The sequence below is a fragment of the Opisthorchis viverrini genome (assembly GCF_000715545.1).
Source record: "Opisthorchis viverrini unplaced genomic scaffold opera_v5_184, whole genome shotgun sequence".
Classification (NCBI taxonomy): Eukaryota; Metazoa; Platyhelminthes; class Trematoda; order Opisthorchiida; family Opisthorchiidae; genus Opisthorchis; species Opisthorchis viverrini.
Window position 1 is genome coordinate 435,370 of NW_008751839.1, and position 26,256 is coordinate 461,625.

Sequence of the window (26,256 nt, forward strand, 5' to 3'; positions counted from 1 at the left end):
CTGAAAATCCGTCGACAACCCACGACAGGTTTCGCCCTTTTTGGGGCGCAGCCCCCGAGTTCCCGCCAACCTGATGTTCTACTTGAAACCAACTTGCATGAAATTAGCCCAATTAACTCATCTGCAAATTAGCTTGGTTTTGCGACTGACTCACCTGAAACCCAGCTGAATCTCTCGTTTGTGCCTTACTAATATACCTGTCTCGCGATATTTCAAATATAGTAGCGACTGAAACATGAGGCGGCCTGGTGCAGCACATTCAGTTGCCTGAGAACATCACAAACGAGAGATTCAGCTGGGTTCCAGGTGAGTCTCTCAAAAAACCAAATTGGTTTGCAAATAAGTGTATATTCGCTAAACCCTGATTTTATTCTACGAACCTACAGTGTCCTCTTGTAAAAGGATTTAATTGTTTAATCGGACTATTAGAAACAGTTGAGCACTCTAAGAAATGAGCTCGGACAAATGCGTAATTCGCTTCACCAGCTAGGTGACTAGGGTCGCCAAAATCCCGGAAACCCTGCCGTCAGCACTGGATTTACAAACCCAACATCATAACACCGATACTGTCTAACCATCTACCACTTCGTTCGACCCACTCATTCCAAGCCGGCCTGTATGGCATAGGGGAACCAGCTGTAGTCTTACCCACCGCTAAAAAGTATGAAGGAGAGGTTCACGGGGCCACTTTTGCAAACCCAAGAGGGTTTCCATGAGTAACGCGTTCTGAATATCCCCATGGTTTCCTCTCAGAGGGTCATCCAGGTCCTCGACATCTGATGAGCAACTACATGTTGATATCCTACTTCACACCAACGAAAGCTTTCTGCCTCAGTAGCGTCGATTCACAAGAAGCACTCATAGCACTTCAGATTGGGCCACTCAGTGAGACAAGGCAACTTGCAACTGTTGTGACTTGGTGGACAATCGTGCAACTCGGTGTCGGTCTCTTGGATTCCTGCTCCGCACTCTATGGTATATCATAAAGGCACGGCAGCTCTACACAGCCCTTTATGGAGACAACGGAAAACTATTACGACTGTATTTATATGGTAGTCACAGAGTGTTCCACAAGGTCGTGCCAGAATCTCCGTGAGGGGACGAGAAGCGTCAAGTCAGAGATGCTCGATCCGGATTGGCTGGCATTCTGACCAATCAGGGCATGCCCTCGCTTGGTCCGTGTCCTGCACGTGACACATCCGTACAAATGGTGTGATGTTCGGTTATTAGGGACGGCTTGCCTCCGAACAGCAACGGACCCAAATCAGAACAAATGCCGGACAGGTCTCCTCAATCGGTGTGTCCGAAAAACCCACTGGCTCAGGAATTACCCAACTTTAGGTCCTCTCATTGCAGCTACGCCCAAAGACAATACAGTATGCTGAACTTTTCAGCCACCAGCAGCAAACCCGCCGGAATCTAGTCACTATAACAGAAACCCAGTGTACATACTCTGCACCTAGTAGCCCCTCCAAGTTCTTTCAAGAAACAGGCAAGACGGCTGAGAAGCTCAGGTGCAGACCCCTCCAAAAGGACCTCCAAAAAGACCCTTCCAAAAGTTTGAAATTCTTCTGGCTAAAGATACGTTGTTCTGCAACCTTTCATTTAATAGATACAGTGCTGTTTGATTTTAGTTATTTAGCGTCCCTCTAATAGTTCCTGCTTCTCAGATGGGAACTAAATCAAAGTTTCTCCTAATCGACATGTTCCTATCATTTGCAAATTCCCAAGAGGAACTTTAACATCTCTTGTGCGCATGCACGCGGTGCCCTTCAGGGACATTTCCTTTTACTCCTCAGTCTCATTCTGGCAAACAAACACTTACTGGTCACGGCTATCAACTACACATCACTCTTGAGGCGCAATGATCATCTAATCATCATTCTCGGCTGTAACTGATGTAGAAAGATGTAGCTCTCCTACATTCCGTACCCAACTACTACTCTGCAGGGTTTAGCAAGAACGACTGATCGGGAAATGTCAGGATGCGCCCAGACATGTAAAAAGTACAAGTGCAGAGAGTGACGTATATCCAAGGCCACCATCGGTACGACACGTTCGGAAAGCAGGTGGGTTGGCGAAGCTCACCAAACACGGCTCAACAACATAAGACCAGTGTAGTGGGACTGAAATAGCTCACGACCGGAACACCGCCATTGGGTGTACAGAAAGAACAAGTTGACGACTATATTTAGCCATTTAGTCATCCTATATATTTACGCAGAAGCTCTGTATGTTTTGTCCTGACAATACAGCCGTGTCCCGAGTTCTCAGCCTTCTCCTTATCGCGTAGTCTGGCAGGTTCAGTGCAGGCGTAACCAATAGACGGCCAGCCACGATACAACAGGAAACCTGCCTGGGAAACCTCCACGGATGAAATCATGATGCCTACATATTCATCATCTTCAATCATATTATCGCTTGTTTCAACATACCAACAAAGATGCCTAAGAAGAGGGAATAAGAAAAAGCCCGCTAGACGGGACGACAGATATCTGGCGAGGCCTTAGGGCGCGGCTACAAAAGCCTCAAGAACAACCACGTCCCCCTTACCGGAGAAAATAAGGAGAACTGGCAGGTTTCGCCTGTAGGCAAATTTAAAGCACGCCAAGCACCTTGGAAGGATGTAACCCAATATTCCTGTAATACAGTCCAGAACCGATTTGGCGTATGCACTCAGGAAAATAACCAGAGCATTGACCAAGCAATACAGCTCTATCTCTCCCAAATCACCTGTTGTGGCGACATCTAAACATGAATGCATTCCCACGGCGGAAAGCTTCAACCACACCGTACTTTCCGTAGATATTCTTTGGTTTGTCCTCTGAGCTTAGAAGTTAGATTCCAAACGCTCTATCATCATCGAGGTTACATCATCGGTGCATTCTTAGGGGACACAGTGGAGCGAGGCTGTGTCGTGCGTTGTGCCGTGGTGGTAATCTCCCTAAGAAGTTGTCGGATGTAAACTTACTGCCCTCCCGAAAAATACCACTACGTCTTTGACAGCGTTACATCTAAACATGTCTACTTCTCCCTCGAATTAATTAGTGGGACCAGTGACCATTAATTATCAAAAGATAAGTGATACCTCTTGGATCCCCAAACAGTGGAAAAAAGTCTGACTGTGTAAATTACAGGCCAAGCATTCTAATTCACATCCTATCGAAAGTTATGAAGTTAGCCGTAACCGATCAGCTGTGGGCAAACACTGCAGTCTGTTATTACCTGTGCAAAGTGAATTCCAGACTGGCGATCTGCCTAACCAAACGATTATTGAAAAGAATGTACGGAAGAGAGACTTTGACGATGGATTTGTGACATCCGGCTTTACTTCTCCAAAGCCTGCAGAATGCCGTCCCACCAACTTACTCCGACAGACCTGTAGATTTACATGCAACGGGCACTCAGAATCCCACAAACTACATTCGGTGGCCTGAGAGATATAGCCTGTGGCTGAGAGGTGACTTCATACTCACTCACCAAACGTTGACGATTCAGGATAGTCCTTTCAGCCAGCTGCTCAGTTTCTCTAGCACCATTAACCTCAGAAGCCATCAGTTGTAGATCTCCATCTACCGTCACTATTTCTAACGTCCTTCACGTTTGCCACACGTGGAAATCGATATATACTTAATTCGTTTCTGTTCCAACGATAACAGTGTTCAAACGTTGGCTGCGTATACCTTCGAGGAGCACCCTTCATTGCTGACCATTCCTAACACCTGACTCAAAACCTCCTATCATATGCAGCTACGTCCTGTGGGACAGAAATAAGCTCAACTTACGTTCTGTCACAAAACGCGGGCACCAAGCACACATCCAATGGACTTGCGTAAGATTTCTTTGTCTACTGAAGTCAAAATTAAGTAACATAAGTCTACCATCCAATCTCTAACAAACGTCCTAAGCAAGCGGCTCCCTGCACGACGGTAAACTCACTCGTTTTGAGTTGTTGGCCACGGGATTTGCTGCATGACTATTCCTACATTTCTAACTCACAGTACAGCGACAACCGAAGGGCTGCGGAAAACGAAATGATAAGCTGCCTACTTTGAGTAACCACATGAGAAACTTTCGCCTTTGAGGCCGTCATTTTTAGGTTTGAAAAAAACAACCCGTTGCTAAAGCCATGTGTGGTCTGTATAACGCAACCCCCTTGATTTTACCTCCCGGATACCATCAAGATGATACAGGAAACTGAAGTGTGTTATACGAGAAATACGCCCATTTGCAAATCAATTTGGTTTTCACGAGAGACTCGAATGAATCGTTCGTTCATGATATTCTACAACTGGATGTGCTGCATACAGGCCGCCTCATGTTTCAGTTGGTACGATATTCGAGATATCGCAGTATATTTTCATAAAGAAAACTACTCACAAGGTCGACGAGTTTTCAGCAACCTTGTGAGTAGTTTCCTTCATGAAGTGTGGTTTACTTTCTATACAGTACTTAGTCGTACTCGTTGTCAATATAGGAGATCCAGCTAGCCCATCATTACAAATGACAAAAAAACTTGTGGTACCATCCTCATCAGCACACTACCTTTCTTCCTGGGTTTTTGTTAGTCAAGGTCACTTAAAGCACCAAGCAGACACATGAGACGCCGCCTACATAAACGATCAATTGAAGGAATATTGCACGCGAGCAGATGCACAGAGAACAATCATAGTATAAAGACCGAAAATGTTTGCACTATACATGATAAATGGTGGTCATCATCACTGATGTTCGAGAATTACGCATCGCCGCTGTACGAAAACGGCGACAGAATAAAACGAACTCTCCTCAAATGGGCGAAGGTGTCCTTCAACTTTGTCTTTCAAGAGTTTGGAACACGAATTGTTAACCGGCAACGAAAACGCCAATATGAAACCTTAAGTTTACCTTAGGTGAACTTATTCGGCCTTTCTTTTGGTCCTGGTAATCCATGAGCCCATCTCAGTTTCTTGTCCACTGTGAGTTTCCGTGGGACCGTGGCTACATATAGCGTAAAATCCTGCTTTTTTACCTGGCTGAAATTCAAGTGGCTAGTGTCTACACCAAGTAATTGTGGATACTTTGGAGATGCTTACTTGTCTATAAAACGTCAATAATTCGAGTTAGATCGACGTATCAATAGCATTCAGTAGGACTAGCCCACGAGCTCCTGCCTTTTGTTGCTACAAATGATTTCGAAAACCCAACTCTGCCGGATTTAGAGTTTTATGCCGAACAAGACAGTGTTTTCTTGTCAGATATAGGCTCATTTTTAGTGTCCCGCTAAAAGAATCTGCTGAGGTTGGTTTTTCACTAGCGCCGTTTTATCTCATCTGCTTATAGGAGAGTACAATGGAGTTCGCGTGGTTTAGGCTCACTTGGTGGGGGGGGGCACTCACTTTGTGCCGAAACTGTGCTTTCTTTGAATAAAATGAAGTAATATCTTCGTCGACTGGGTATGTTCAAAGAAACCCGTGGTAAATGATGGACACGTTCCATGAACCAGCGTGATTATTGAGCCTAGCAGCATATTGCATAATGGGACGAACCGACCGCACTGTTGCTCAGTCAGTTCATGTGATAACTTGTTAAGCCACGAAGAAATGTGCCAAGCTGACGATTTTCAACAAATCTACAAAGCCCGCGCCGTTTCTTTTAGTACTTTTTGCTTTCAAATCAATTGGATTTTAGGAGGAAGTGCGAAACAGAAGATTCATCAGCTATTTTCCATGTTGATCTCTCTTCTTACAGCAACTCTTATCCAATGAGATCTAGGCTATCGATTCGCAACTGCATTTCCGTTCTTTGAATGGAGGATAAATTCTTAGATGTGACCTATTTGTTGACCTGAATGCGACTGGCCTTTTTAGTGACCTACTTCCTCAGCACAGGCCGAGAAGTTATTTCTGCATGTAGGGAAGTCCCATGGGCACCGTTTCCTGGTTGAACAATGGAGGGTTCAGACATGCAGCCACAGAATGGAGTCGACCGGTGGCAAACACGACACAGCAGAATATTTGACAATTTGTTCAAAATCACTTGAAACCGCCATCAGCCAGATACCTCGTATAGAGCTGTATTTTTCGTGTATGGATAGGTGCATAGATGACAACGAAAGTAGCAAGTATAGTGGCAACTCATAGGGAAGGATCCAAGTGATCCTAGATGGAATGATTATTTCTTTTGAGGTGTGAACTGCCTTTGATAACAGACTAACGAAATTTCCGTACAAATCCTATATTTTGGTTGTCATGGAACATGGTCCCAAAGCTCGTGGAGCCACGCCGTATTTTTTGCACACTTCTGATGAGGTCCACGGTTACCATTGGATACCATCAATGCCAGAGATAAAAAAATAAAATAATCATTCAGCTGTAACATCCTTTTGCTGCCTAGCTGCTATGTCACCCGAAGGAAGCATGAGGGCTGGGATACTGACAGGTTGCCCAAGCCTAGACAGGGGAAGTCGAGAGGCAGAGGTCGGGTTCGAACCGCGGACCTTCCGGTCAGTGAATTCGCACTATAACCACTTGAGCCAATACCAGAGCTAAACTCGAGACTACGGTGCTTTCCTCGGATAGCGCTCTCGAAATCACACAAATGGCTGAGCAGCTAAATTTGATACCGGAACATACAAGTCACCTTTTTAAGTGATCTCTCTTTGGAGTCAGTCCACTGGGACAAAAAAATTGGAACGCATTTGGAAAGCTAGTCCCCAAAAATACCTTAAATGGAGCTATACTCCCATTCTCATGTGCAGCCGCATGCTTGATCTGACGTAACTAGCGCTAACTCAATTGCAAATTCTGGAACTGAGGCGTTTAACCAACGTCTGTGAAACCATACATGGTTCTACTTACATTGCGCTCCAGCTGTGTTACAAGGCCAACGATTAGGTCATTAGTTTTAGGGGCAACTTGCACGCGCGCACACACACATCCAAACAGACACCTATCACTAGCTGTCCGTGGGCGTATATTGGACCTAGACGTGCAGAGCGCAAACCTGCTCAGTTGGTCGACAATCACTCATAAAGATGGTGATACTTTGCGCCCGTAGTGGAGGCGGTCTGTGTAGGCTGAGAAATTTTGTGGTTTAAGAAACCTGTGGACGGATGCCGTCTGATTCAGTTGATAGCAGATCTTTGCCAAAGTGACTGTTGTCTAACAGGAGTTTTCCGGGTTAGTTCTATAGCACACCCTCGGGAATTTCGTCATCGCAAATCCAAAGGGATGGATTATCACATCTCAATTCCTTGGTTGGCATGACATAGGTCGAGTCAGTCCACGAGGATATTCATACATGAAAATGGCTTCAATGCTCCATATTAAAGAGAACGAATATTTGTATAAGTATAAAACAGTCAACATCGATTGACAACTTTTGTAACCTTCACAATTTGACGACGAATGAGATATAGGCCCTCTTTTGTCGTTTATCTGGCCAGCGTTCATAACAGGGCCTGAGAACTCCAAAGCACTTTCTTATCAGAAAGACCAGCTTCCTGAAAGTAACCACAGAATACCGCAATCTACCGAAATCCTCAACTCCTGGACCACACAGCGCGAGACATCGTTGGATCAAGGTCAGACAACGCCACCTCAGTATGCAACACGAGACAACCTTGTATCACGGTCAGACAGAGCGAAACAGCATTGGATCAAGGTCAGACATTGCCCCTCAATAAAATAGCTTAAGACCGTTTTAATTTCTCTCTCTCACACACACATACTCGAGCACTCACACACCCTTGTTCGCAATGAAGCTGTTGTGTTCCGTCTTTTTCTTGCACAAGGCACTAGAACGGGGACAGCAGGCAGATGTGGCAGATTGGGCACTAAGGCAGATATATATACCTTCTAAATTTAGAACTCTGAGGAACCGACTGCATGCTTGCCAATCGAAATCATGCCAAGTAACCTATAGCCCTATTTACCTACGCGATTCCACCAAATATTCGGTAATTCGACTTTGAATTAATTATAGCAACTTCACAAAGTATACCAGTTTAGAGGCCTAAATGGCGAGTCTAGANGAACATGATTTACTCTTCCGATGTAACAAAATTGATTACATATTACTAAAGAATCATTGTGTTTGGTCCCAGCTGCCTCTCCCGACTGAAAGCTTTCTACCACCAAACTGATATCTAAATAAACAGAGGTTCCATACGAACTCCTAGTAATGTTTTCACCCCACATTTACTCTAGACATCATGCACTTCGCACTTTATACAACCCACCGTTTTTCCTAGCTTATCCATGCGCACCATCTTGAGCTTAGGGCTTATAGACACTGTCAATCGTCAACCAATCAAACTGGCTCATCTCTTTTCCAGACTGCACACTCCATTAGGTTTTCCCCATATCATGTGATCCATTGATCGCTTATTGATAAACGAATTTTGCAAGTCAAACTGATACCAAGGGAGCTATCGCTAACTTGTGTCATAGAGGGATGAAACTGAGAACTCATAACTCTCGTTAGGTGCTGATTCGGTCCACCCTCCGAGGATCTTGCTCGAGACTGGTGACACAGATCTGTGGGTCTTTCATTATCGCCAGCCATTCATGTTTTTTTACCTGGTTTTGGTCATCGTACGACGTGTACTGAGATGAAGTAAACCTCTGCAACTATCCCTCATTATCCCCTCCTTCTCAAGCTGAAGGGCGTTCGCATGCACACTCATCACACTATTGGATTAAGTGTTCCAGGTCTGATTCACTACGGATCCTTGAGTCACAACGTGCTGACTAGTTCCGTAACGATCCAGCACGCGCATCAAAGGATACAGGATGAGCTAAAACTTTCTATCAAAGCTTGTCCTGATTCGGTAGGAGAAACAACCATTCATACCGGAACTAGCTAGGTTGAAAAAGTAAGTGGACTTCTTTCTGGAGTGTGGAGAATGATTAAATCACATCTAACGCAGTCTTTGAGCTCGCACCAGGCGCCACATGTCCGGGATATTAGGCTGTTGTACTCTTGGATGAAATCCGGCTATCCACACCGTCCACACCACACAGAAGGGCGCTTGATAACGCTGGTACGGTGGATACTACTGATGATGTATGCGAGTAGTATGTGGTTTCCCATAAATCTGCCTCGAATCTATTGAGATTTATTACGGAATTTGTGGAATTGCTTTGTAGCATTCGTCTACATTTGAGTGATAGTCAACGAGGATCCAGATTAGTTCAGGAAGATGCATTCGAGAAGACGAATATTCAGTTTTTACAAACAAGATGCATATGAGAGAGTTGCTCTCCTGTCCAATAGTTTATAACTGTTCAGTTGGTGTTTCCCAATAAGTAACTCCACAGCGAAGGCCTCCTTCCTTCCAACGGTAGCTAAGTTTAGCGAAACAGAGACGAGTATGAAATCCTACCCAACTCAGGAGCTTTAAGCAGCCAGCAATACATGGTCCGGTCATGTGACCTAGTTTCTAATCTCAGTCCTCTTACATCGAAAATCAAAACCAAGGATGAAGTGAACGTGGTCGTATACCGAGTACGCGCGGCGCACAGAGATTTGTGTTCAGACAACAAATGAACGTATAAACAAAACCAAAAGTAACCACGTACAAACAAGGTACGTACAGCGAACGTAAAAGTAAAAATCAAAACCAAGGATGAAGTGAACGTGGTCGTATACCGAGTACGCGCGGCGCACAGAGATTTGTGTTCAGACAACAAATGAACGTATAAACAAAACCAAAAGTAACCACGTACAAACAAGGTACGTACAGCGAACGGTAAAAGTAAATATGTCAACACAGTCTCATACGAATGGAACCGTTCTGCACACAGGTGCAAAATCCATGTCAGATAGATTCTCGTGAGTTTCGGCGATGATGCTCCATTTGAAGACAGTAAGATAGGCGTTTGAATATAAAACTGTCTAAAAATTGTTGGTAGGAATAATATATATGGATTGACGGTCATATGTTGTGCCATCTTTGTCCAAGCGTAGGCTTGGCCTTGATAAAGAAGCACGAATTAGCCGTCATAAACTTCGAGGTAGCTCAACGGTATGTGCGCAAACTTGTCGACAGAAAATTCCGTGGTTCGAACTCAACCTCGACTCCTGTACGCTTGAGACTGTCCTAGCTCCATGCCTCTAAAAGGTGGCCTCGTCTAGAGTGAAGGGAAGGTGTGAAGCATGCACACATGTGATCGTGGACATACGTCTGGACAAATATAAAAGTTACTTGTGCACTCCAAAGAGTGCAAGATTTCTGGAAGGAAATATATCTACTCTGCTACACTTCCATACGTCTACTTATGAAGATTTTCTCATTATCAGCGGCGATCTAGCTCCATTGCCAAATCCATTTGTCAGGGGATCCGTCCAGAGAAATCAAATTCGGGTGTTCGTTCCGCAACTGAAGACACTCCACACCAGAAAGCACCGCACAGTCCTTTCGGGGAATCGACAACAGTGCCAATCTCACGTACCTCTAGGAATATTCAAGGAGATTGTGTTCCAGAATCATCGTGATTCGGAAATCGCAAATCAGTAAGGCCTGATATGTTCACATCTTATCTAGTACAGTAAATAAACCTCAAAACCCAGAAGTAAACTTCTGGGTAACATCACGCGTTTTTTAAATGGCTTATTGACAACTCTGAACGCGATAGGTTTTCCTGAAAACCGCGCCACCGTAAACGACCCGAGTTTCGGTAAAAACTGTTGAACAGCAACGGAAGCGATAATAATACGCAACGATTGGATATCAAAAATTACGCAGATTGAAATTCACGAGATGGTTTTTTTCCGATACTCACTTAAAAATTCTCTTTCATATTGTAACCTGGATTGGATACACATGAGCTGTTGTATTCTGGAAAAATAGTGGAGACAGTAGTATTTTGTCCGTTCGGTCTCAGTCCCGGAGCATCTGTCAGATCATTGACCTACACGGTCTTCCCTGTTGAACGCGGTGCAACCCTCTTCACTCCAAGTGAATCCGTGTCTTCTGACGGCGTTTTTTGGGACATTTCGGCTCAAGGATTATGAACTCATCACGGTACCCCTAACGTCCACACATTCAACGGCATGTTAGCCAGTGGCGTTGGAGTGCGCGACGTGCGTGTACTACGAGTTCGAATTCTAATTGATCGACAGTTGTCGATGGTATAATGTATAAACACCGTCACAACGGTAGTACCGGTGAAAGGAAGAAGGCTTTCGCTGCGGAGTTATTTATTAGGAAATACCAACTGAACGGTTACAGGCCACTGAACAGAGAAGCGAAACTCTAATTTGCATCTTATTTACAAAAACTGGACACCCATCTTCTCCCGAATGCGCCTTCTTGAACTTTCCTGGAGGTTCATTGACTCCAATCATTCCTCGCTCAAATCCAAGCAAATGTTACGAGGTGACCCCACGAATTCCGCAACAGATCTCCTCTTTTCAAAAGACGCAAAGCGAAATTCCACGAACAACACATACTACTCGCGTGCTTCCCCATCAGTAGTATCACCTTTACACCGGTGGGACCAGATATTTCCCCCTTTGCAGCCCAATCCGGTTGCAGTGAATCACAATGCAGCGCGTATCAATTGACATCACAGTCACAAAACTCTAAACAATTGCTGGTCCTGATGTAGACCAAAAGCACTAACAATGAAGATGTATAACATTCCAAGGGTATATTTTCATAAAGAAAGCTACTCACAAGGTTGCTGAAAACTCCTCGACAGCCCACGACCGGTTTCGCTCTTCTTGGGGCTCGTCAGGTAGGCACAGTCCTCGAGTTTTACGTTAACCTTATGTTCTACTCGAACCCAAATTGGACTGTTTTCGAGAAATACACTCACTTGCAAATCAATTTGGTTTTAACAAGAGACTCAACTGAATCTCTAGTTTATGACATTCTACAACTGAATGTGCTGCACACAGGCCGCCTCATGTTTCAGTTGGTACGATATTCGAGATATCGCAGTATATTTTCGTGGAGGAAACTACTCACAAGGTTGCTGAAAGCTCTTCGACAGTCTCTCATGAAAACCGAATTGATTTGCAAATGAGTGTATTTCTCGATTGCAAGGGTCTATTTCAATAGAGTTGAAAATATACCCCCAAAATACGGTGGTTATCTCACATTTCTAATATGTCTAGTGAAGGGACTTGTTGGAACTCTCCGTCTCGCTGACTTATCACGAAATACAAAAAGGAATTGTCCCTAGTGGCTGAAAGCACTCAAATAATGTATTGTCTCACGCATGCAATGAACGACGTGCCGGGCAGTGATATCAGATATTCGCGTCATTTCAAGGCAAGATTGCAGTACACAACTACCACCTTGGGTGATAGCACTGTGATATTTTTGACAATAAATGTTAGGTCTGTTTAGTAAACCTCCTCGTCATAACTCACAGTACTCACAGTAGCAACTTGTGACGCGTCGGTGAGTGAATACCCATAAACTTAAGCAAATCCTGGGGTTGCACACAAAAGGGTATTGCCAAAGATTGCGCTTCCAGGACAGCAGTCTGGTCACACAAGTTTCAAAGTGTTTTTCGTGCTTTTGGTATCCCATACTCACAAATAAACCATTGGTTGTTAGGGGAGGATGGAACTACCAGTTATTTATTGGGAAAACACTGCTTTTTGGTGCCAGCAATGTCATTAATGCAACTACACCGATGCATGAGTGCATGCGAGGTCACGACACGAAATAAATACAGCCCGACCGGTAGAAGATGTCCACGAAAAGTTTGTGTTCACTCCACGGTAGTGAAAAGTGAGCAGTACCCTGTCAAAAAATCGGTAGTAGCGACAATGTACTCTGAAAGTGCTCGACATCCGTCATGTTGTGTGCACCCTGATTTCTCGGCTAAATTGTCTATTATGTTGTTGGTAGTGTGAGGAGATTTGGGATTTTTGTGAGATTTCGTCCAATAAGTGAAACCAATCTATGCTGAAAAGCCGAGAAGCACTGTGCAGATGTTTCATTCGTTTTGAGATTCATCAGCAGTGCGCATCTCACGAAATTCCGGAGTGTCTCGAACCCGCGACATCCTGGTTAGTAGTTTGAACACTTAACTGTTCAGCCACGAGTGGCTGACCAGCAGTGTGATTAGCTCGCATTTAGACAGGATATAGCACCGCTCATCTTCCAATCACGAGATCCACATCAAGCGGTCACACGTGTTGACTGCCCCCTTGAGCAACGACTTCTTGTGCATAGAAAATAACACAACTGCCATTTATCAGCTGATCACAGCAAGGTCAAAAGCACGTAAACACGGCAGGTATTGATGTTTGTTCCGACAGTGAATCACGAGTGGGGCCAATCAACGCGGTGCATCAGTCAGTGACCACACCCGCTTGCGCAACAGCGAACGGCCAACCACCTACAATTGAATGTGAATTAGCGGAATACACTCGTTTGCAAACAAATTAAGTTCTGCGAGACTCGCCTGGAACCCAGCTGAATTCCTCCTTTGTGATATCTCCAGGCAACTGAATGTGCTGCACCAGGCCGCCTCATGTGTCAGTTGTTACGATATTCGAAATATCGCGATACACGTATATTCGTATTGCACTACTCATGAGGTTGCTGAAAATTCTTCGACAGCCCACGACGACCGGTTTCGCCCTTCTTGGGGCTCACCAGGTAGGTGCAGTCCCCGAGTTTCCATCAACCTTACGTTCTACCTGAAACTAAATTGCACGAAATTTGCGAACTACACTCATTTGCAAACACAGGGCACAACACTGACGAAGGTCAACTGATGACAGATAGACTTGTCCATCTTCCACTAATTCACTCTGCATGATAACGGTATTCCGTTCTATGTCCAGTATATTAAAAGGAAAAATCCCTAATGAATGTTTCCGTATGGCAGTTAATTTCTCAAACGTTCACATTCGGAAATCGGGCCTTTAGTGTACTTCCAAGCAAGTTTGTGGTATCGAATCTCTACGGTAGGAGGTTTCATCATGGTTTATTGAATCGGTTGTCAAAGGTACATTTTTCTCCGCTGTTCTAGGGAGTTAGGACATCCATATGTCCAGCAAAATTACCATGTAGCGACTCATGGTGTGTTTAGGCTGAACTGACCGGCTATCAAAGATGTTCGTTGATTCGTTCACTGAGTTGGGCAATGCAATGCAATTGCCCAGCTCAGCGAACAAACCAACGACCATCTTGTTAGGACGGTCAGATCCCAACGAACAATCCTACCCTCTGTAAGAGTTCACTGAGATTTCATTTTCTTTCTGTTGTAACCAAATGAGCCACAGCGCTCTTTCTTCCATTGGTTCGGCTGCAATATAGCGCATCATCATCTATTGTCCTTTGTCTTCTTCCTTGAGGCTTCCCCACTCAAGTAACTAGACTATCAACGTGACAGAATAAATTGCATCAAGCTCCTAAATCACTCAGATAGCTCCCTCAGACACGCAACCTGAAGGGTTGTTATCCTCGAGTTGCGCCAATTTTCCACTATTTGTTGATTTCAATTCAGTCATTTAAAGGACGATTCCACATAAACACCGGGTTTCTCTACTGATCAGAAATTGTTTGTATTTTGTTCTACTGGAAAACATGAATGGTCTTACGATTTTAACGAATCGCTAGCGCGCGCAGGAACCAATGCCTCGGGGTGTTCCGTTGGCCTTGAAACTGACGTAGTTTTGTGTTCAGCCGCCCTTGAAGTTTATTCTAATCCATTGCAGATGATTACCTCGTCTTAGTGATCACGGGCTGTAGCGTCCTAAATTACTTTCCAATTCAGGAGTTTTGCTGGTGCAAATCGAGTTAATTTCTCCGTAACACATTCTTTTTTGGGGGTTACTGATAACGAGAGAACGATTGTTCACCCTAAACGGATAATTGACCAGTGCTTCCGGATCGGTTAAACTTCCTGAACTGGGTCTTCAAAGTGAACCAGCTGGCACATATAGGCCCCAGTTGGCAAGTTCAATCGTCTTCAGTATATATCACCAACCTAACTTCTGGCTTGAATATCTTTTTCCGCTTGTATCAAATCAACTTTTCTTGGTGCTTGTTTTGTAGCACTGTAGTGCAACCCGTAACTGGAGTGCCATGGATCTTCTTCACTGTTTGGTCTCACTCGACCAAACGCACTTTGCAGAGGATTAACGATAGCGGCTTATCTGCTCTGATTAAGTGGTCAGGATTGATTTCCTCCGGATAACCTGATGGAAAACACCTTTGTGAGCACACCACAACTGTATAACGGTATCTCTTCGTTGCCTAAATCGTTCAGCTGTGGCATCCTTTCGGTGCTTAACTGTCACGCCACCAGAAGAAAGCACAAGGGCTGGGATACTGCCAGGTTGTCCAAGCCTAGACAGGGGAAGTCGAGAGGTAGAGGTCCGATCCGAACAACGGACTTTCCGGATAGTAAATTCGCACTCCAACAACTGAGCCATCTCGCCTCCCTTCCTTGCCCACCGATTACAAGGTCGAGTGTGTTTTCATCAGTATTGAGTGTGCGGACATCATCCAAACTGCCGAACAACGTGAAGAGAACGTTTGTCTGTGTACCACCGATAAAGGACTCAACTTATTAGCGTCTAAAAAATACCCATGCTGACAAAATGGATCAGCACTGTGGAGGCCACGAAATGTGATGTGGCCAGTATATTCACAAGAATGTCGGGTCAGACACAATATCCTAGACCATTTCGAGTATCTTTCGTTCAAATAGTCAAATTCCAGTCCATCAACAGTGCTCCATTTTCACTCCTCGCCTGTTCATAGCTGTATACCAATAGTATTGTTGCTGTGGGGCAAGCTACATGAGCAGAACGACGAGGATGTTGTCCAAGCGGGTATCGGAGCACATTCCGTCTTCGTTGACTACAGAGATTATACGAAATATCAGATCACTCTTGACACTGGACAGTGAATGAATAACAACACAGCGATGACCGTAGCCCACACAAAACTGCCATACACAGTTTGATCTAGAATACTCTGCACGATGAAGGCGTTGTTCTCCCCTTACACGCCGGATGTGTGTGTGTGTGTGTGTGTTCAGAAACACTTTGCGCAATCCCTACTGATATTCTGGACTGTACAAACAAATGATTTGCTGATCAGTGCTCTTGCATTCCGATGAAGCATGTGAACAATGTTCGTTTGATCAATTAACCTGCGCACAGGACTTCCAAGGTCATAAGTGGTTGCTTGCGTTGGTAATTTTAGGAGATATATCGCTCAGATGACTGTTCGCAAGTTAGCGCACAGTTTTTCCCCGTCCGGATATACCACACAATCCAACCACAATGTTTGGTGTTAGCTATCCGGGAGGAGACTCACGAAGAGACTGGACCATAGCGTAGTGTGACGGTTTGTGTGCGGTCGTGACCCATTGAGCTATACTGGTTGATGTCCGTGAGACACTCAGTCTCTCATACCAGTTTGGTCAATGGTTAAGGGTCTGTTTAACACAGTCTCCTGGCCCTCCAGATTGGGGCGGGATCATTTGTGACGGCATTTTATAAAGATGGCAATGCACTTGAATTCCTCGCCGAACATGGCTGTCTTGTGGTCAGGCTTTTAAGCCAAGGGCATTGGTTGCGGACCCTAAAAGGGCGTCCTAGAAATATCTCAGCCCATGTACAACCATGTACAGGGTGTCTCATAATAGACGCAAAATTTAATTGGGTGAGTAAACGTAGGCAATCAGAGGAAGGATGAGGAAGTCTTCCATTGTTAGTAGCCACATAGAGGAGGTTTTGTGTGCAACTGTTTGCATATTTTTCTGTCTACAATGGATGTCAGTAGGCGCATTGAAATTGTGAAACTCCATTAGCCCCTTGGTGAAAGCGCCACCACTGCACTTCATGGTTACAAAACCAAACATGGTCTCATCAAAGATCCTTTCACCGTGTCGACCATTACACGCTTGATTGCGAAATTTGAGTCCACTGGATCCGTATTGGATTTTCCTGGCATAGGGAGAAAGTCTCTGAGTGATGAAAGAGCACCCATTGTACAGAATGCCGTCGAGCAACTTCAGTCCCAGAGCACCATGGCATCTTCGTCAATAGCTGAGGCGTCTCAGTTGACCGGCATTCCCCGCGCCAAAGTGCATCGTATTATGAGACGCCACCATCATCTCCACCCGTATCATTTCACTTTATTACAAAACATCACGGAAGAAGACAAGGAGCACCATGTCACGTTCGCTAACTGGCTGCTGGACAATGAAGAAATCGTTCCCAACATTTTATGGAGCGATGAAGCAAATTTTTCTGTGGATGACATAATCAACAAGCACAATTGCGCGATATAGTCCCATGAAGCTCCTCACGAGTACTCACCCATAATCTCCATTCCCCTCATCTCCGTGTGTGGACAGACGCATGTTATCCCGCAAGTCAAGCAGCACAAGAAGTTATCAAACGTCTTTCAACAGGATGGCGCTCCACCCAGCTACTCAAACCAAGTGAGAACTTACTTCTGAGGGCAATTTTATGATGAGAGAGTCATTGCCCGTGGATTTCCAAACTTTTGGCCGGCAACGTCACCCGATCTCACATCTCTGAATTATTGGTTTTGGGGAATGATCAAAGCTCGCATATGTCGTGAAAATAAACCGAAGAATGTCGTGGAGTTAGGAGCAAGAATTGAAGAAGAGTATGCACGAGTGACGTTTGAAGAAGTCTAACATCCTGTGTCACACATCTCATACCGCCTCCAGCTTGTTACATTTTTTGTAATGCCAGTTTGTTTACAGTAAACCTCCACGATGCATGTATGTCCACATGAGAAATGGTAAATGTTTGAATTGGAGCTGAAGTTTTAACATGGGTATTATTTTTTGCGTCGATTATAAGACACCCTGTATTTGTGATTTTTTCGGGTATATGATTCGTGTGTATGATTTGACCATAAAACATAAAGTGATTGAAAATTCGACGCCACAGTGGATGACCTCACAAGCAAATAATATGAGACTGATGGAATGATGTTTTTCCCGACACCCGTAGAAGGCGAAGGACCCGTGTGGTCGAACGTGGAAAAGCTTCAGAATGGACTAACTTCTGATATGTGCACGGAGAATATGTAGAAATTGCTTGACATTTTATGAGAAGCAATAGGGTACAACAAAGCCTATGGGAGTGGATGACTAGCATATGCCAATTTGTTTCAAAAACAGGAACAAGGTTCACTTTCTTCTGTTGAAATTCGGAACTTAAGGGGCCGTATTTCTTCAACTGTGCCGTTCATCCTAAGCTCACGGACCTTTCTTGAAGGTAAGACCTCTTCCGTGAGCCACCCGAGTCGAGAGTACAGGCTGTTATAATGTTTAGACCCAAACTTTATTTGGCGTCTAGTTTGCCTCTCGGAGATGAACGATGAATGTCTCTTTCTCGCATCTTGGTGTCTACGTAACATCAGTGACTGTTGCATGCAGACGTGGAGGCGAGATGGCTCACACGTTTAGAGCGCAAATTCGCTGACCAGAAGGTCCGTGGTTCGAACCCGACCTCTGCCTCTCGACTTCCCCTGTCTAGGCTTGAGCAACCTGGCACTATCCCAGCCCTCGTGCTTCCTTCGGGTGGCACGGCAGCTAGGCACCGGAAGGATGTTACAGCTGAACGATTCCGCTCGATTCCTGGACGACTCTTCTCCAGGTAACGTCCTGAACGTTTCTACAGAGCATCAACAAATAGAAAACGGATATGGCGGAACACTGACTGTACCAATCGACCGGTACGAAGGCCTAAGTTATTATTTCTCCGTCGAGCACTATCAAATTGGCTTGAATACATTGAAATCTTAACATGCTCCACCACGCAACCGATTTGACGATGGCTAAATGTTCCACTAAAATATATCCCACCTCAAACCTACCTTTTTCGTAGTCATCAGCTCCCGGTTGTCTTTCGTGTTTTATCTTAACTGCCCTGCCTTCCATTCTGATTATCTGAGTTGCTTAAAACTTTCAAGCACACGTTCGCATATGATAGGCTCCCTGAAAAAACTTTCCAGGAGTGGTCTCCTTGAGAGGGGTAGCAACCAACACATATGCCCCAACTTTCCAAAATACAATGGATCACGAAGGTCAGCGAAGTGGTCCGATTTTAAATCCCTCGAGGCAAACGCAACCCTGAGACAGGAATAACAAAAGTAATTGCCAGAGAAAACGCCGAAGTCATGTTTGCATCTGGTCCAGTGTCAAATAGTTTTACAGCTACTGGAACCTCCCTGCACTCTTTTTTCCATCACAAGAGCCCCTTGAGCTGAAACCAGAGTGTCACACTTCATTGACTTACGGAAGCTCTCACGCTTCGACACCCATGGAACATCATGCTCGACCCAAGGGCGCATGGTGTTACCGAATACATCCGCATGGCTGGCATCACAAGGAATACTCCATAAACTGACGCTGCGTCCAAGAAGGGTGATTCCTATAGCGAAGAAACTAGTCATCATGACATAATTAAAATTTCTGTCCTTCTCAGGTTGTAGCGGGTGAGATGGCTCAAGTGGTTAGAGCGAGAACTTACTGACCGGAGGGTCCGTGGTTCGGACTGGACTTCTGCCTCTCGACTTCCCTGTCTTGGTCTGGGCAACCTGACAGTATCCCAGCCCTCGTGCTTTCTTTGGGTGGCATGGCAGCTAGGCACTGGAAGGGTGTTACGGCTGAACGATTTTTTCCAGGACACCATGGCTTCATCGAAGCAGAGATCACGGAAAGAACGTCCACTAAGTCCTGTGGTCACAGTATTACTAACCCGGTCGTCATGGCTCTATCTAGGGAAGCTCTGACATCTCAACTGCGTGCTCGCGAGTCTCAACATGTAGAACAGAACTCAAATATGAAAAAGTAAGATGAATGGTCAGGTCAAAAACCGTTGCCTGGTTGATGGAACATGTGAAGCAGCATGTTTGTTGACATGGTTTCTGTCACCTAGCGTTAGCGAAATTTGTTAAGTTTGCTCAACTCCATCATCCATTTGAACAACCTAGGATGAGATTGATAGGGTGGAAAATCGAAGTTTCCGTTTTAGGAAATCGGGTTAAGAACTGGCTTCTACCAAGAAGTGGATTAGAATGATTGCCTTCTTTCCACAATCCCGCAATTCAACTTTCGGAAAGGACGTACGATATACCCACCTCCACTGCTCACTAATGTTTCCATCGATTTTAAAGAACTGACCCTAGATGCGAAGCGATGCCAGTTTAGATAGAATTCGGCAATCAGTGAGGCCTGATGTGCGCGCCTGCCTCTCACCGGGAACACGGCCAAATTTACAGTACTTTTAGGTATACGAAAATTAACGCAAGACAGAATCATGGCTGTTGATGCCTACGCTACAAATGGGTAAGTTCTCAGAAGCCAGTCATAGTGGACAATCGCCTGGAGCTTTTCGAATCAGATATGTACTACACACGTGTTCAGGAAACTCACAACACAATGTGACACAGCGTATTATATCATCACACCACACTAATTCGGTTTGTTCATCCAATGACTCCACTTACCAAAGGTACACTCTGCGTTCTATCACACAAATCATTGGCGCACATTGTGGATGACCCAGGTCATTATAGTTGGAATGCAAAAGTCTCAAGAAATCAGGTTAATTCACAAAAACGCTGGTTAGACGAATGCACACTATCGCACGTACCGAAAGTGAGGCTCAAAACGAAAAACGCAACAAAGTCTGAGCGATTGGTTATCTGAACGATTATTGTCACCACAAGGGTGAAAGGCTCAGCGACTTTCCACATTTCATCCGTTTGTTATAGATATTGCGAGCGGTTGAATACCGCGTGTTTCGATTAGCATACAAAAATTGCTGCTGACCAAGTTATTGACAAAAGGAACTTGGCACTTGTTATACCGGGTGCCACAAGTTCATTGACGATACATAGGATGAAGGGCTGCTATGCAAACCGAGTCACTATTATTTTTTTAGGATCGTGGTTAGCAAACCAACCGTTCAGTGTTGATAGTGCGGATTTTGTCTGTTAAGTGAAGCCAATTTATGCTGAAAAGCCTAGAAGCATTGTACAGTTGTTTCACCCCTACTGGGAATCGGAGCTCCGGAGAGTTTCGAGCCTCCGACCGCTCGGTTAGTAGTCTGAACACTGAATCGGTCGGCCACGAGCGACTGATCAGCAGCTTGATTAGCCCGCACTTAGACAGGATATAGCGCCACTCATCCCTCAATCACGTGGCCACGTCGTTACTCGAGGAAGCAGTCAACCAGTGGTTACAGAAAAAAATCATTCACCTTTCGGTGCCTAACTGTCATGCCACAAGAAGGAAACACGAGGGCTGGGATACTGACAGGTTGCCCAAGCCTAGACAGGGGAAGTCGAGAGGTAGAGGTCGGGTTCGAACCACGGACGTTCCGGTCAGTAAATTCGCGCTCTAACCACTTGGGCCATCTTGCCGCTGTGGTTGCAGCCCCAGCCTTGAAAATCACGTACCTTGGTCACTCTTCCACCCCCAAATAATAATAGATGGCAGTATCGGTGCTCATGAAGCTTTAATGTAAAAGAGAACCATGCTAACGTCACATAACTGTGTAGAAGTTGCATGGATATCAAGATGAAGTTTTAGGGGGCATTGCTGTGGTGCTTCAAGCCTAGTCAGGTAGAATGGATGCCAGTTGGGATTTCTGTGAATCAGTCAAGCGGGTGGGGAATATAACATGAAACTCCACGATTATATCGCCACGCCTATTTGGCTCCTTGGGGTAGGGTAGACCTTGACCACTTATTCGTCTAATCGAACCATGCTGTACGACGTCCTTGAGGGCCAAGTTGACCTGACCCTCTTCGATCGTTGGGATTGAAATAACTCCACCACAAAGCGCCTTCTTGAGACTAATTTTCGCGATATACCGGACATCTGCGCCCTCCCGTTTGAAATGTTTGTGCGTTCGATCTTTGACGGTGAAAACAACATCAGCTGGAATATTGCCACCGGGGGTTTCATCGCCTTCACGAGGAAATGTGATGCGCGTCCCAGCTTTCCAGCCCTTCTTTACCTCAATTTCGAGAACTTTCTCCTCCTCGCGAGTGGTTCTTCGGTCTGGGTTGAGACGTCTTCGTGTAATGCGCATTTTTTTCACAGTCCCATTGAGGACATCTAGCAGAGAAACGGAAAGATCGTGATGTATTGGAGGGTCTTGATTTCGTCTGCGCATTGGTCCGCCACCACCGCCCATGCCGCGCATTGAGAATCCCTAGGCAAGGTAAAAGTGAAATACATGTTTTACATAGTTTGCATAGGAAAAGCGTGTCACTACAACCAAGCGAACATTACAGACTGGGCTGTGAACACCATTTCTAATTGTCGAAAAATCACTTATCACCATATGAAACTGATGGTTGCAGGAAGGCAACCAATTGGGTCGATGAGATTCCCATTCATAGGAAGACAGGATACCTACGACTAGACACAGCGTTGTCCAGAAATCAACAGTTTTTCCGGAAAGAATAAGTTTCAAAGGGTAGAGCAACATGGCTGTTTCAAGTTTATTTGCATTGGAAGAAACAAGTGGCTTTCCATGATGGGTACTTCCAAAGGACAACCCGGGTACAACCGTTTGTACATACACCATTCCGTAATAAAACCTTGGGGCTCAGACTAGTCAGCTAGGGTGACAATAAAGGTCGTCCATTAAAAACGCCAAACCAATAAGGCTTCTGAGGGAATGTGAGCAAACATTAGCGACGAGAGCCATCCAACTCACGGGGTCGACGCTTACGCATACATATAAGCGTCCTAAACATGATCAAGGCCATCTTACTTGCTAAAACATTGCCCGTTGCACACATGTTTCATGGCCACAACCCGTAATTCGGCCCCATTGGTTGCACCTTTTGCTTCAACTAATTTGCATCACTAGAGTAGTTCGAGCAGATTACGGCACCTACACATACAAACATATCCCACGCGGCGGAAGATATTGATAAGAAATGCAATTACTTGTCACAGTGTCAGTGTGGAATTACAAAACAGGTTTCAACGTGTTTCAGAATACGTCCTGGCGAGTTTGACGACGGGACAGAGTGTGTGAATCACCCAGGAACTCGAACATCCCGCGAAAGCGAAGAACCTTAAGCTATATAAATCACAACCATCCCATCAAAAGTACACGTTAACAACACTCCGCACTGCCCATGTGCTTTGGGTCAAAAATGTACGGCCAGAGACGATGGATCGTTGGAAACGTTACGAAATATGGGCAGCTCAGATGTGCTGCTTGGTTACTGGATTGGTCGCCGATTTCGGCCTTTGGGTAACAAACATTTCGTCGTCAAGCGAGGTTAAACCTTCCGTAAATTTTGCATTGCCTTCCTCTCGAATCACGCGTCAACCTTTTAAGGAGTTTTGTTGAAGTCGAATAAATTTATGTTATCGTCTGATGAGTCAATTTTGAGCTTTCAGTGCTTGATCGGCGTTCTGTTGACCCCAACCGACTTGCGTTCCTATTGGTCGACTAAAGTGTCAGACTGCCAATCACAACACAGCCCGGCTCACATTATCTAATTGGATGGAAGCAACGGCAGGTTCAACTGACCAATATAGCACAGCTACCTGAAAAACTATATGAATACAGGTCTCGTCGGCGCGCTGACGATTCACTCTCGATTAGCAATGAAAACGCTTGCAATCCAGCTCAGCGAACAAACCAATCATGCTAGTTTGTTTCCGTTGCTTTCCAGAAACGGTGACGTGGCCCAATTTCGTTCCCATAAATTAGTGGGACTCCTTACTGCATTCATTCTCATGGTGCCCTTCTGGATAAGATGGTACAAAAGTATGGCTCACAGTGTGTTCCACGGAAGCAGTGTGATTGTCGCCGGTATTCGGGAAAACACCGTACAACGGATAAGTTGGTGTGAAAGTAGTGTGCACCGAGGCTATTGGTGTTGGGCGACACAACTCGGAACACACATTAAGCACACGTGCAGGATTAGATTGTAAACTCTGAATACCGAAGAGACAGTCAGCTCAACACCACCAGTAGACGTACATAAGGACGGAGGCGTGTACGTTTGAGCATAGATTCAGAATTTGATTTTACCACAAAAGCCGACTCAAACCACGCGCTGTTAAAGGATGAGGGAACTGTGTGGCGACGACGGGCAAACAGGAATGAAGCGTGCGGCACACCGACGTAAGTGTGCCTGATCAAATCAGTGCTAGAATCTCAAAGGTGAGAACCGCATTTGATAGTCTGCATCACTTGTGACGCAAAAAGGTATATCACTGGATCTCAATGATTGAGTGTACAGGGCTATAGTGCGGGGTGCGTTGTTTTATGGTTGCGATACATGACTTCTACGGACAGATGATGGGAAACGTCTCCTCGATTTTGACCACCGATGTCTCAGTAAGTGTTGATGGTACTGGATGTCGTCAGCGAATTCGTAACAATGTAATTAGCAAACGGGTATTTTGTTGGAAACATTCAGCAACATTAACTGTGACTGCTCGGCCATGTGCTACGCATACCGAAACATTGTCTACCGAGACAAGTGATGTTCTCCATGCCTTCTTCAGAATGGTGCGAAACACGTGGACAACCCATGACTTGGCAGAAAAGTATGGAAGAGATCACGACGAGTTTCTGTTGTTGATGAGGTCGGCCTCTCAGTATCGGGTTTTGCCCTTGGCTGGAGACATCGCAATAAATGGCAGCTAACCAACGTCAATGAGGCTCGCGCGGTCGGCTTCACTTCAAATGGTCTGATGGAGTGCTCCGAGGTGAAGACACCTAAGAGTGTAGTTCTAGGATTCCTCCCTACAACTTGAGTTGTCACCAAAGTTCATGGAGAGGGACGCATTGAGTAGCTCAAATAATTGACTGGAGGGTGAGGGTGAATGCGGGCACTTTCACTGAGGGCGGGTAAGGAAAAAACAACCTGGCGCACGTATCATCGAGTTTTTCAGTGGATACCTTTGACTTAGGAATTGAAGCAATCTCATATACAGTGTTAAATGTGACAGTGTCTGAAGGCCGTGTGAGCACAGTCCATTTCCGTACCAGAACGCACGGTCGATAGATTTTGGGGGCATACATGTGTAGTCAAAGCGCAACAGCGGACCGCCGGTTGTCTGCATAAGACGGTCAGAAGGGAAACCTGCCCATAAAGCTGATTACAACATGTGTCGACTTCGGTTTACTGGAGAATTACTAGATGAATCTCAGCATGCTTTCGCAACAAACTCACGAATCACGAAAAACGACAAGTTGTACGCTTCGTGATAAGTTGTTCTGCAGAGCATTAGATGCAATCCTTGCTGAAAAATGGTGACCACCGAAACTGATTGACTGAAATTCATCAAATTATCGAAAGACCTCTGTGATGTAATTCGTTGAATACAGTGAAATGTGAAGCCCTGTGGTAGTAAGGTTCTCACTATATCCTTCCGCCTTTGTCTTCTGCGTAGGCGTTTAAAGCACCATCAAAAAATTAAGACAGTATTTCTATTGACTGCGGTTGCTCTCATCCGATTCTGTGGTAGATACATCCATCGGTTTTAGCGTCCACACTTTTGTCTGTTACTGTTGCGTATACAGAGAATCCATGAAACTGAACCTCGTGTCAGGAGGGCCTCGCTCGGTCGACTGGATCAACAGTGCTCTCTAATTATGTGAGAAAAGTCGTCTGAACACTGGCATAAAACTATAGATCATGGACCAAATATGTGGGATCATTTATAACCTGAAAATGACTTAATGTGAATCAAAAATCAGCCCCTGGATGCACACCCATCACCTCGACCTACTGTGCATTGAACAACTGAATGAGAAGAGTCATTGTGCAACAAAAAGAATAACACGAATTAGTGAGATAGCAAAGATATAAAATAAACAATTCATGGTGTGAGTGGATAGGAACAACAGAATCGCCACTGAGTGGATTTCCAGTAGTACCTGCGAAATTATCCAGCCACAAACATTCATCCTCCTTCGGTTCTCAGGAGTGGGGCAGCACATCTTTTTGCTGCTCGTTTCCCCGTCATTCGTTACTCTCTACACCCCTCACGGCATTCGAATCCAGCCAAAGTAAACAAAAAACGCTTGAGATCTGGTTTGGCTTCATTCTTAAGAAGCGCCAAAGCGAGAGCGGCCGCCATTCAGTAATAACCTCTCATAAGTTCATCTTCTTCGCTCTGCGTACGAGTGGTTGCCGTAGGTTATCACCGTTCATTCGCAGCAGCCAACAGACGCGATAGAGGCTTCGTAAACATCCACGGCGGATCACGGTATGTGCTCGGGTGCCGTCACCAAGAGACTGGACCTTACCGT

The 26,256-nt window shown here is 45.1% G+C and overlaps 2 protein-coding genes across 2 annotated transcripts in view; one reads left to right on the plus strand and one right to left on the minus strand.

The window, feature by feature from the left end:
- Positions 1-6,380: 6,380 nt before the first annotated feature.
- On the plus strand, positions 6,381-17,261 carry T265_07715 (hypothetical protein; the record flags this gene model as incomplete). Its single annotated transcript, XM_009173311.1, has 4 exons — positions 6,381-6,484; positions 13,449-13,606; positions 15,225-15,361; positions 16,779-17,261. The coding sequence occupies 4 exons, from the start codon at positions 6,381-6,383 to the stop codon at positions 17,259-17,261; spliced, it is 882 nt and encodes a 293-aa protein (XP_009171575.1).
- A 4,194-nt stretch (positions 17,262-21,455) lies between these two features.
- Positions 21,456-26,256, minus strand: part of T265_07716 (hypothetical protein) — a gene marked incomplete at both ends in the record, with an annotated part of 19,328 nt that continues 14,527 nt past the window's right edge. The window contains one exon of the mRNA XM_009173312.1: positions 21,456-22,176. Within this exon, the coding sequence (XP_009171576.1) occupies positions 21,574-22,176 (603 nt within the window). The remainder of the gene's footprint in view (positions 22,177-26,256) is intronic.